Source organism: Lycium barbarum, chromosome 3 (genome assembly GCF_019175385.1).
Source record: "Lycium barbarum isolate Lr01 chromosome 3, ASM1917538v2, whole genome shotgun sequence".
NCBI classification, from domain to species: Eukaryota; Viridiplantae; Streptophyta; class Magnoliopsida; order Solanales; family Solanaceae; genus Lycium; species Lycium barbarum.
This window is the reverse complement of record NC_083339.1, coordinates 140,258,854-140,271,769: the sequence shown is the minus strand read 5'-3', so window position 1 is coordinate 140,271,769 and position 12,916 is coordinate 140,258,854. Positions and strand designations below refer to the sequence as shown.

The 12,916-nt window shown below is 34.8% G+C and overlaps 1 protein-coding gene across 1 annotated transcript; it reads right to left on the bottom strand.

Annotated features, from left to right (window-relative positions):
- Positions 1-3,175: 3,175 nt before the first annotated feature.
- On the bottom strand, positions 3,176-12,661 carry LOC132633019 (metal transporter Nramp6-like). Its single transcript, XM_060349204.1, has 14 exons — positions 12,433-12,661; positions 12,157-12,294; positions 9,308-9,386; positions 9,179-9,219; positions 8,710-8,788; positions 8,258-8,362; positions 7,446-7,555; positions 7,141-7,322; positions 6,988-7,057; positions 6,415-6,588; positions 6,191-6,295; positions 5,252-5,383; positions 3,804-3,899; positions 3,176-3,728 (listed from the first exon to the last, which is right to left on the bottom strand). Exons 2-14 carry the CDS (start codon positions 12,268-12,270, stop codon positions 3,411-3,413), a joined length of 1,605 nt encoding a protein of 534 aa, XP_060205187.1. The 5' UTR covers positions 12,271-12,294; positions 12,433-12,661; the 3' UTR covers positions 3,176-3,410.
- Positions 12,662-12,916: the final 255 nt, after the last annotated feature.

Sequence of the window (12,916 nt, the reverse complement as noted above, 5' to 3'; positions counted from 1 at the left end):
TATCAAAATCAACTAAAACATATTACGACATTCATAATACGACATTCAAAAAACCATAATATATCCATGGGGAACGAAATTAAAGTTCAAAAAATCGTACAGACACTGTAACAAAAACACTATAATTTTAAATAAAAAAGGATCAATTAAATATAAAAAACGACGAAGACAAAGATATCAATTCAACAAACAACAATTTAACATAAAAACAAATATTGAAACGAGCAAAATATCCAAATTCGTACCTAAATTTTAGAACAGATAAAACAGACACAAAACAAATGAGGAACGAAGAAGCAAAAAAAAGAAAAGAAAAGGGCAAATGACGAAATAGAAAGGGTTTTAATGGGGTAAGGGTAATTTCGTCAAAAAACATTCATTAAACAGGCGGCAGGGGCAAAAATTAAAGAAGGCATAAATGAAGGGCAAAATATAAAGACCATCCCAAAAGAAGGGCACTCCGCGTAAAAAAAAGGCTATTCAACTTAAGTGTAAAGTAACTCTAAAATATCTCCCTTTTCAAAAATATGAAACATGTTAATTTTGCAACCTTTTTCCTTCTTTATTTGAATGTTTAATCTAGAAAATAGACTCAACAAGTAGATTCAAGAATATTTAGGCCTCATTTGTTTGCACTTAATAGAGGTTTGAATCTGAATGGTTCAGCTCTAAGCCCATTAAGTGCATTTGTTTTTTTACCAATCTAACCACTGAATACGTCTGAAAACATCTGACCGAATCAGATCTTGTACGAAGTCTGGAAACCATTCAGACCACTGCTCTTTCATTTTCTTTAATGTTAAATCTAATTATTATAAACTTCTTTTCTTCTCCGATAATCACCGTACAAAACCACTACATCTACTACTAAATAACCTGCATCTTCATTTCACGTCTACCTCTTCATCAAATTAGTGAAAGCAATGATTTATATTAACTTCCATTGGTTACTATTCCTCTTCCTAATAGTGAAATTCATTGACGAGAAAATCAAGTCTATGAGTCAATGTCTCAATGATAGATTGATTATAATTACTGATCATCCGATGGAAACAATCATGAACAAGATCTAGAAAACCTTGAACTTCTCCGAAAAATGCATTGATAATCGTTTCACCAGATTGATACCACCCACCACCACCTTGAAGGTGGTGGTTTCTTGTTCACTTTTGAGCAGCAATTAGTGTTTGGCCAAGCTTTTAAAAAGTGCTTCCACGTGTATTTTTCTCAAAAGTATTTTTCAAAAAAATGCTTTTGGACAAAAGCTATTCTTTTAACTTCTGAAAAATTGCTTCTGCTACTCTCCTGAAGCACTTATTTTCTCACAAAAGTTTGGCCAAACACGTCACTTTTTTTAAAAATAAGCACTTATTGAAAAAATAAGCACTTTTGAAGAAAAATAAGCTTGGCCAAACAGGCTTATAGTTTCTATGTAGTTACATAGAAACTATGTCTTGTCCGGCATAGTCTTGTAGAAATTAAGTAATACTACAAAATTATGTCGGAAAAGGCATACTACAGAACTATGCCTTAAGGCATAACTTTGCCCGAATAGGCATATTTTCTATGAAAATCTTGTCTTGCGAAATTATTATTTTTAAACTCTAATGGGAACACAAAATGACAAGGGTGTTTTTTATAACTTTTTTATTACTTAAAGTGGCGAAGAGCAAAAATTAAAGACCAACAATTTGAGGGGAAAAAATTAAAGACCACCCCAAGATAGGGGCAATCATGTGAATTGCCCATTGCCCTTCATATGGACTGGTCCTTAATTTTTGCCCTTCAAATTGCTGGTCTTAATTTTGCCCATACTTCTCATTTAATGAACATGTGTATGTCAAAGTAACCCTATTCAATGGTCTATGAAATCAAAGATTCTGGGTTCGAACCCCAGCAGAGTATAAAAAAAATTGCAACACAAGGTTTTCATAGAAACTATGTCAATTGGGGCAAAGTTGTATCTTAAGGCATAGTTCTGCATGATAACTTAATTTCTACAGAACTATGTCGGAAAAGGCATAGTTTCTATGTAACTTTGCCCAAATAGGCATAGTTTCTATGAAAACCTTGCCTTGCGAAATTATTCTTTTTACTCTGCTGGAGTTCGAACCCAGAATGTCAGGAGTATTTTCGGCCTCTTTTTTACTACTTAAAGTGCCGAAGTGAAAAAATTAAAGATCAACAATGTGAGGGACAAAAATTAAAGACCACCCCAAGATATGGGCAAGGGAAATTTGCACGATTGCCCTTCGTTGGTGTGGTCTTTAATTTTTGCCCTTCGCCTAAAAATTTATGGTTTCGGGTTCAAACCTCCGCTCAATCAAAAAAATTTTAAAAAAATCGCAAATCAGAGTTTGAATTTCGCAAGGCAGAGTTTGGTAGCAAAGTATGCCTATTCGGGCAAAAGTCTACCTTATAAGGCAAATGTTAGCCTTAATACAAAATTCTGCCTTAAGGCAGATTTTTTTATTTATTTTTTTCACTTTGCAAGGCAAATCTCTGCCTTATAAGGCAGACTTTTGACCGAATAGGCATACTTTGCTACCAAACTCTGTCTTGCGATTTTTTTATTTTTTTATTTTTACTGAGCCAGAGTTCGAACCCAGTACCTCGAGGTATTAAGCGAAGGGCAAAAATTAAGAACCAGCAATTTCGGGGGCACAAATTAAAGACCCCACCAAAAGAAGCAGTCCACGCAAAAAAATGTATGGCCAATCGTGCGAATTGCCCATAGAAAATTGGAAGAAAAAAATTCATTCGATTTGAACATGTATAGCGTCAATATGAAAAAATGTTGAAGCATAATTCAAAAACTAAAAAAGTATTACAATTTAGAGCCGTATTACAAATTACAGTGTAATATGAAGTTTAAATATTCAAATAAAAATGATAAGAAATTAACGACCAGGCATGCCACTAATATTAACAATGCATATGACACCTCTTATTCTGGATTACCAGGCATAACAATTGCAATTTATACATCTTCCACCCCAAAAAAAGTTCTGAAGGCGCAACCATGAGTAAATGATACTCACCATTTTAACAGGCCATTTTTTCAGAAAAAGACCGATTGTTGGCCTTTAACATAAAATTTCTCATCACAAGACCCTTAGCCAAGATTAACGACTAAAAAAAATAAAGATTATGGAAGTACAGATAAAACTCAAGATCAAGGAAACATAGATAATAGAGCTAATTTATTTTCATAATTGGCCTATTAGGAGGCATCAGCAGTTCTTTCTATATAAAAGTCTATATGGGATGGGACTCCTCATTTCAAACTAATTCTAACATTAAAGCTCTGGATCACTGGCAATAATGCCTATCGAAAACAGGTTAAGTCGAAATGAGTTCTAACTGCATTATACACAGCACCAGCTACCTTTAAACCTTCAGTAAACATGTCAATTGGTGGTTCTCCTATCCTGAGGCAACTGCATGCGCAAAATGTCTTCTCTAGGTAGATTGTTCGATTCAGAAACTTGTAAACCTTCTTGCCCTGTGAGCGCCAGAAGATGCGTGCTCTCCTTATTTTTTCGGATAGCCAAGTACAAGATACTGCTCAGATAAACTAACAAACACAAGGCGCCTAAGATTCCACAGAGAACCTTAACTGCCTTTCCTAAATGGCTCTCCTTGAGAGAGGTAACTAACTTTTCTGCTAAATAATATATATTTATTCCCATGATTAGTGTGCCAATAACCCAGGTGGCTGCTGAAACCTGTAAAAAGATGTTATTATTGGTGCTATAATAATATGCAGGAATTAAAAAAAGTGCATCTGGATGACTTCTCACCGCAACTGGATTTGCATGTGAACCCATCTTGGTTTTACTGCTTGTGAATTTGAGCAATGGAATCAGAGCAAAGGGGAGCTCAAAAGATAAGATCATCTGCAGAATACAAAAAAGTACTTGAATTAATATTAAAATTTAGAACATATCCGGAAAACATTGTCGGCCATGTAAAAATTGAGACCTCAGTTTTATAACATCTTTCCATCATTAGCAATAAACTTTAGTGTTAATGTTCTACACCGAATTGAGTGCCTAGTGTGCCAATAGTAGCTATATAGCAATTGTGTATTTGTAAGGCTCCTGTAAATGAACCAATCAAAAGTAAAAGCTTCATTGTGGGATCAGGAATAAGTTGAAAGGAGCAAGGGCTATGAAACATTATGAAATCTTGAAAAACTATAGTATAGTCAAACGAAGGTCCGAATCAACTCCAGCAAAAACCTTCTATTAATTACTCTGAGGGTCAGAATTAACTCGTTAGGAAAGCCCTAAACCCCCTCTTAACAACTGGGTGAACTAAAAACACCCACAAAGACACATACCAAGAACCTGGACAACTAAGTATGTCTTTTTTCATCTTCCCGATATGGTTGTATTTGTATGGTAAGAACAGAAATATATAGAAAATGACAACCGGGGTTGTGCCAGTGCAAAAAATGCACATGTTTGAATGTTAATTATCAGACTTATGAACAGTTCAGTCCATAGTCCTTTTTAAGGAGATCAATTTCAATGTTAATTATCAGACTTATGAATAGTTCCTATAAAAAAGTCAATTTATATGTGTGTTACATATAAAAAAAGAGCTTGCCGTAAATGGTGGTGGTCTTAAACTTAAATCCACAGTATCAAACGGGATTCAAACGGCCACTTAACTTTTGGCAGGTAAAGGGGACACAGGCCAAGATCAGGCAAGTGGCAGACCCGAACAGTCTACTTTCCAAGTTTAACAACAACAATAACATACCCAGTGAAATCCCACAATGTGGGGTCTGGAGAGGGTAAAGTGTACGCAGACCTTACCCCTACCTCAGAAGGTAAGGAGGCTGTTTCCGAAAGACCCTCACTCAAGAAAAAGCATGGCAAAAAAAGGTTAGATAAGGACAAGCAATTCAAAGCAGCATGGAAATGAAATAACGAAAGCGAAAAATCATGATAAAACAGTCTGAAAAAAAAAGGAGCAGTAGCTACCGCAGATAAATAAAATAATCGATGTACAAGGAACAACAGATAGTAGCATAAAACAAATGACAAGAAACTATAGGGCAAAATACGACTACTAGTACGAAAGGGTAAGCGGGACTATCTACTCTACCCCAATATGCGTCCTCCATAACATCCTACTTTCCAAGTTTACATTATCCAATGCCAATTTCATACCACAAAAGAAAAACAAGATGGCCAGTTTTCTAAAAACTGTACGAAAGGCTCAAGTACAGATACTTTACCGAAGCAATAATGATCAAGTCTCCAGCCCCGCCAGAACCTCCAATGAGTGAAACAATTAAACTTGGAACTATGGCTAAGCATCGAGTTAAGAAGTTCCTAATCCACGGCTTCAGTCGTAAATCAAGAAAACCCTACAGAAACAATAAAATTGGAAGTGTAAATTAAATAAACAAATCGTAGTTGAACAACTTTGAATTATGACATTTTATGACATTCGCTGTGGCTCTGTTGCACCAGATAAGGAAGGGTTTTAGCTTTACATTTATGATTTAACTTAAATTAATCATGAAGGTCCACCAATCAAGCACCAACTTTGGATAAACCTACACAGATTATCAAAACAGAGCACTAATTTGATTTAACCTAACAGTTATAGATTATAGAACCTCATCCCTCCCCTAGTTTTAAGATACATAAATACAACACTCACTGAGCAATTTCTCAAGTTTTTTTTTTTAAAATAAATTAAGAAATCGGTCTCTCTATAGAATGAGCTGATCCCAAGAAAGGAATATAGCATACATTATATATTATCACTTCAAAAAGATCCATATACAGTGTCTTCTTCCTATATTTTATGTTGGAAGGTGGAAATTAAGCCAAAATATCTCAATAAACAAATCTCAACGAAAAGCACAAAATGAAAACCCTCAATCTTTGGGGCCAAAACAAAGGGAAAGAATGGATACAATGCACCAACTGAAACTGGATGTAAGGGCACTTCATAAAGTTAGTTGCATAAGAATGAACTTAATATAAGTAGGTAACATGTGCTTTGAATAAGAACAACCCCTTATTGAGCATTGACAATACAGATACATTCCAAAATGCTTCTCTTAGATCTTAACAAAGTAGAACACAGGTGATCATGTTATGCTTTTTAAATGTCAAAAGGAATATGAGAAATGATTAGACAAAATGATATAGCATGAGATTACCTGCATAACGTATTGCCCAGCGTATGTCCCAGTTATGGTCGAACTCTGCCCTGATGCTAGTAAAGCAATTGCAAATAGCTTGGAACTCCAGTTGCCTAAAACATTCTGTAAGTAGTAACGTAAAAAGAACATTGTCATGAAGACTTAAAACATTATAAAATGGATGAAAAAAGTGTAGTTTTATGTAATTGAATAGCATGAAGTTGCTGTGTGGTATCACTTACTTTGAGTAAAAAGGAAGCTTTGTTCAAGTCTAAGTCCTCACACTTCTCCCGATCATCTGGGCTCATAGAAGGGGAATTGCAAACAGCACCACTTACTGAGATAACTGATACGTTAATAAGAAATGCCACCATCAAAGCCAGGCCACTTTCAATCAGATAATATCTGCATGCCTCCTGAAAATAATTTATTTCACTAATTCTGTCAAACAAGCACACATGTAACATAATTGAATACAGAAATTCTAAATAGAAAAAAAAAGATCATGACACTAAAACAGTTAAGGGTAATCCAATTAACTTGCCTAACCATACAATGAGTGAACTAATAAATTATTGATAAATTTGGGTATGAGAACATCTTTCAAGACAAAATGACAACATGAGTTTATAGTATCATAGTATGACCCCTATGCACCAACTATAGAACAATGCTACTTGATTCGCAACTAACATCAACAAGCATAGGATAGTCAAATTTTCTCTTCGTTTTCTTTTCTTAGGTTGATGAGTATGCGTAAGGAGGTTTTTCATTATTAGAAAAGATATGAGGAGGTTTTTCAATACTAAACATACTTTGATGCCATTGACAGATCGAGGAATTTTCCTGGAAAGCACCAGAGCTGAATGGAGGAAAAGATTGTGGCTGCAGAAAGTGAAAATTATCAGCATGACAATAGTAGAATGATTATCCAAAAGATAATATAGAGAACACTTATACACACTTACGGCATAACCATAGCACCAAGAAGGGAAATAGCAAGCTTAGTAGCACCAGTCCCTTTGAGTTGAGGAACGAAAAGCCCGTGGATAACTTCTGAGGAGTCGGGTTTTGCATATCCAAGCTCCACAAAGAAGCATATGGCCATGGTAAGTACAAGGAACGCAATAAAGAATTCAAGTTTCCGAACCTGTAATGTTAGTGCACTTCACTTGTCACTAAATCATAGAGACGGATAGATATAGAGATATTTGCTTTAAATAGACTCTCATTTCCAGTGCATGGGTTTTCCAAGTGAATGATATACACATACCCCATATTGTTGCAATAGAAGTAGAGTCAAGGTACTCAGCCCTGTGATAAGCACACCACACCATATTGGTATTTTGAAGAGCATGTTTAAAGCAAATGCTGTCCCAATAACTGCACGATTGAAAGAACACTGGATTAAAAGAAATTCAACAGAAGTCCAACTTCAATACGAAATGGCTAAGCTATTCGGTCCTTTCAATTTTTTGGTAATCTACAGCTAATTTTGCCGTACAGCTGGTCAAGAATCAACGCCCTAAAGCACCATGTTGTGCAAAGTTTAAATAAAAAGTTTCGCAAGAGAGAGAAGTTTTAGCTTTCCTTGAACATATGCTCATATTGACCCTTCAGATAGCAGGAGTTCTAGGAACCGCTCCTTTCTCATACAACCACATGCATACACATAACGAGAACCACACAAAATTGACATAAAATGAGATAGAGTTAACAAAAAAGATAACATCAAAGAGGATTGACCAACAAATGATCGGCAGGACTTCATATTGTTCTGGTTATATTTTATTTCCTTATGTTGGGCATTCAGACAACTGATAAATACTAAAACTAAAGTTAATGGCCCTCTCTGACGTGAATGAGCTTAAATAACTTCAGCATGAGAGATGTGTCGTTCTTTTCCTTGAAGATTTGAGCACATTCTAATCGGATTATTAGTGATGAGAAAATTATTATAAACGAAGGCGGAACCAAAAGGACTATAGTAAACCTCCTGACTAATAAGCATGCTAAGAAAAGTAATGTTATGAGATTGTATCAAGAAAGATTGAAGTTTTATTATGTCGATTTGTGAACACTTACCCTCAGGAATGTCACACGCCACAATAGCAATTTCAGCTATGACCCATAAGATGAAATTTGGCACCTTTGCGTATTCCTTTCTACAATGCTCCGCTAAATGCTTTCCTGTAACAAAGCGAGGAGTACATTTCTATCATCCCTCTAATGATTCTTAGAGCCTGTTTGGATGGGCTTAAAAAAAGCAGCTTATAAGCTGGAAACAGCTTATAAGCTAAAAAAAAAAAAAAAAAATTGGGGTAGTCCAACTTATTTTTTTTGGCTTATAAGCTGCTTTAGATAAGCTAAGTCAAACGGGTCCAATTAATTTTTTGGGCTTATTTTAAGCACAAAATGACTTTAAGCTGGCCAGCCAAACACTCAAAAAAGCTGAAAACAGCTTATAGATAACTTATAAGCCAATCCAAACGGGCTCTTAGACTGATAAGGAGATCAAGTAATCAAAAATCATGAACCTGTGACAACCCCTAAATTTGCTGCCAGGGATTGGATCACAAGAGCGGCAAAGGAAGCCAGTAAAATTATCCAAAGCAACTGCGAAACATGTACAGGTTTCGTTAGATAATTGTAGATGTCAATCAACAGAAAAAAAGTGAATATATAAAGAACAGCCCTAAGAGACTCCTTAGATTCACATATAAAAGAGTAAGAAAATCAGTTATTTGGATAAACAAGCTCTTTCATGTTCTTCACTTTGAATCTGGAAGAAACTTGATGAGACGATATCCAAAGTTTAAGTCTCATCAAATACATTACAGTTCTATTAAAGGTATTGGAACTCTCAACAAAAAATTCATTTGCAGAACAATATATATTTTTGTTGATATATGCAGTGTAATTTCTGGATGAACTATTTTTCCCCTAAAAATTACTCAAGACATATGTACAATAGATTAAGAAGAACAGGTTAAAGCAGATACACACCCCGTATTTATACTGAGCTCCAGCTTGTAAATCAGTTTGAACTGCAAGACACATTGTGCAGAGAAAATTCAGTTAATTGCAGAAGCAAAATATGTGATCAGTAAATCCAAATTCGTTACCAAGACTTACAATTTCCAGGATCGATATAGGCAATAGAAACAAGGAAACCAGGACCAATGTATGAAAATATGTTCTTCCAGCTTCTCTTCTGTAAATATAAGAACATAGAACAAAATGAAGAGACTTATTCCAACTGTAACTAGTGGACAATAGCTGGATCATATACATTGAAGAGCTAGACATAATATGAGGGGAGCAAAGGGGTTACAGGAGTGAGTTTTATCAGCTTTCACTCTCCGCCATATAAGGAAAAAAAACCACTTAAAGTGATAACTCATCACATTGGCGGGTGGTAAAGTCAGAAGTACAACGTTCAACACCAGCTCAGAAGTAGAACTACTACAACAACAACAACAACAACAACAACAACAACAACATACCCAGTGAAATCCCACAATGTGGGGTCTGGGGAGGATAAAGTGTACGCAGACCTTACCCCTATCTCGGAAGATAAGGAGGTTGTTTCCGGAAGACCCTCCGCTCAAGAGCAGCTCAGAAGTAGAACTATGACAGAGAATTCACATAATTTCAAGATCAAGAAAGAACTCCATTAAAATAACTACTCATACACTGTCACAATAAACCAGATTATGTGCTGATAGAACCTATGAATCCACCGAAACAATCTAAGGGACCTGGTCCCTGAACTGGTTTCAGGGATAAGACAGAAAGTAATTAAGGCAAGATATTTACGTGGAAAACTCCTTGCTCAAAGGATTAAAAACCACGACCTACACCAGTAGGATTTCCAACTTCACTAAACTGAGCAATATTTCAGATTACAAGCTTTTGCAACCTAGGAATTAGACCACTAATCCCTCCTCTTACAATAACTCTATTGCAAGCACACTCTTGACTAACTCTAGTCAACACCAAACTGATTCAACTAACTCTAGCTGAATCTCGACTACACTATGACTAACTCTAGCCAAGTGTTTACACCAAAAGCTTGATAAAAAACAAAACGCCTACAAAACCCTTCTTCAGGAAGTGTGGGTTTACAATGTAGAGATCATAAAGACAAAGACTAGACAACTCTAGGACTCATAACATCTTCCGTTGTTGGATCTGATCCTTGAACTTAGCTTTGTTCTTGAAGGCACCAAGAGAATTGTGGCGGCTAGACTTGTATAGATCTGAATTTTTTAGGTTTTCAAGTAATGGGTTTAAACAATGCCAACATGTTGTTTAAATCGGAACTCGAATGAGAGCATGTGAGGATCATGTGAGATGCATGTGACCTCAATAGAGACGTTACACTGGTCTTTTGCTTTTAGCATGCATACAGCTATGCTGCTGTGGTACTGCCTGACGGAACAGTGCACACAGCTTTACAGCTATCATGTAATGTACAGTGTTTAGAGAGCCTGATCAAGAACCTGATTCTGGGCATGTTTGTCAAATCATCAAAACTATGAAATGTCGTAACTCATCATGTGCTCGTCTTCGTATTGAGAGATTTTTTTATCAGTGGGTGCCATAGTAACTAGAAGTGTGAGTAGCTACAAAATAAAACATGGACTATGATGTAAACATACTTCAGATTTAACAAAATAATGATCATTTTAAAAATGTGATAGTAGAGAGAAGTCAGAAAAATAGTAAGTACTATAGTGTCCGATAACTGTAAAACCTTTTGGAGCTAGTAAATTTACTAATGGCTAAAACAGCTAGATTAAAATGGGTCACTCAGAAATAGTAAAAATAAAGTAGAAATCCTATATATACACTAAAATTCATTTAAAAGAAAATCAGTAAATCCACACTTTCCAACTTCTCTAATATATTCACCAACCTAAAATTTGCTGTTAACTTTTCATCTACCAGTCTTACAAATTTTCCCATAACCAGGTAAACAAATAAAAAAGCTAAATCAAACTCACAGTATAAAAAGACTGTAAAATAAGATAATAAATTAAAATAATGAAAACTCGATTGTCTCTAGTAACACTACCTATTCATAGCTCTAGCTGACAGTACTTTAGATAAGCATGACATATATATTAGATCATATATACGTAATAATATTTTTAGAAAAGATATTATTCCCTCCGTCCCGTGATAAGTGTCACTTTAGCCAAAAACACGCATATTAAGTAGGCGTTTGGCCATGAGTTTTGAAACCATGATTTCAAACCAGCGTTTGGACATGCGTCTGAAACCATGGTTTCAATTTTTTAAAATATAAAATTTAATCCATAAGTTTATATTTTGTAAAAAATGACCCATAAGTTGGTAGATATTTTTAACAATTACCCCCAACATTCATTTACCAATCTCATTAACTTCCACCAAATTTTATTTATGTCTACCAAACTTTTAATTTTGTAAAAAAAGACCCATAGTTTAATTTTATTTATTGAACTAAAATTTGATCAATTGATGTTGTATTTTTAGAAAGATCTTCTAGTATTAATTTTGAGCCGATTGTTATTAATTTTGAGACGATTGTTATGAATTAGCGTATTAATTTTGTTATGAACTATGACTTGCTCATTTGGTAAGATTGTATAAGAATTGAGAATGTTTTGATTATTTTCACAACTTGTGGTGTTTTTATGTCTATAAAAGAGAATATTCCTTAAAATATCTAAATTTACATGTCCAAATATGATTTCAAACTATGATTTCAAACCATGTCCAAATGGGACCTAAAAAACTAATAACTCAATGTGAAATTTATCAAATTATCCCAATATTATTCTTTTTTTTCTTGATTAGAGCATGTACAAGTTGCAGAACTTTTGATATTGGGAATAAAGTATAAAAAAGTGAAGTTAACATAAGACAAAAAAAACACAAAAAGACACAAAAGACATGGAAGAAAAGTTGTAAGGCGAAAGAAAAGAAAAACTGACCTCGGGCACAACAATCTGATCATATTCGATATCATCAATAAGTGGCTCATTCGAAAGGTTTCTATTTCCAGTGTTTGTCATAAACTGAGGCTGTGGGGTCGAGCTAGCCGCCATCTTCTCAACGCCCACCAAAATACTCTGTTAAATACATTAAAAAAAATGGAAAAATAAAAATATAATTTCTATCAAGAACCGAACACTGATCCAATAAAAAAGAATACAGTAGAAAATTAACGAGTGAAGTGGAAGAAGAAAACAGAGTTGTGAAAGAAGTACCTGCAAAGTTTTCTGGTAGAAAGTGTTGTTGTTTGTTGAACGAGACAATGAAACGCTTTCAGTTTATTTTCAGCTTTAGAGCCACTTTACTTGTTCTCCCAAATACTCCGCCACCTTTATAGAGAGAGAGAGAGAAAAAAACTTTATTTTAATGGTTTTGAGTTGTCGATTTTAATAATATTTTTTTAGGAAGACTGGTTGAAGTGGGATTCCTCAAAGTGCGAGGGACTGACACTTAACGCTCTGTATTGGGTTGATGCACTCTTATAGCAGTAACATCAACTACACTTATCCGCGCTTCGCGCGGTTATAAAAAAAATTAAATATATGTCTAAATAATTGATGTCACTACTTGAAATATATTTCAATAAGCAGTGTATAAAAAAGAGAAAAACAAATTGAGTCATGATCTCGAGATTGCATATTCAGGAAAATTGCTAAAGAGATATTCTCAAGTTTCAATTGCAATTTAAAACTGCAGATA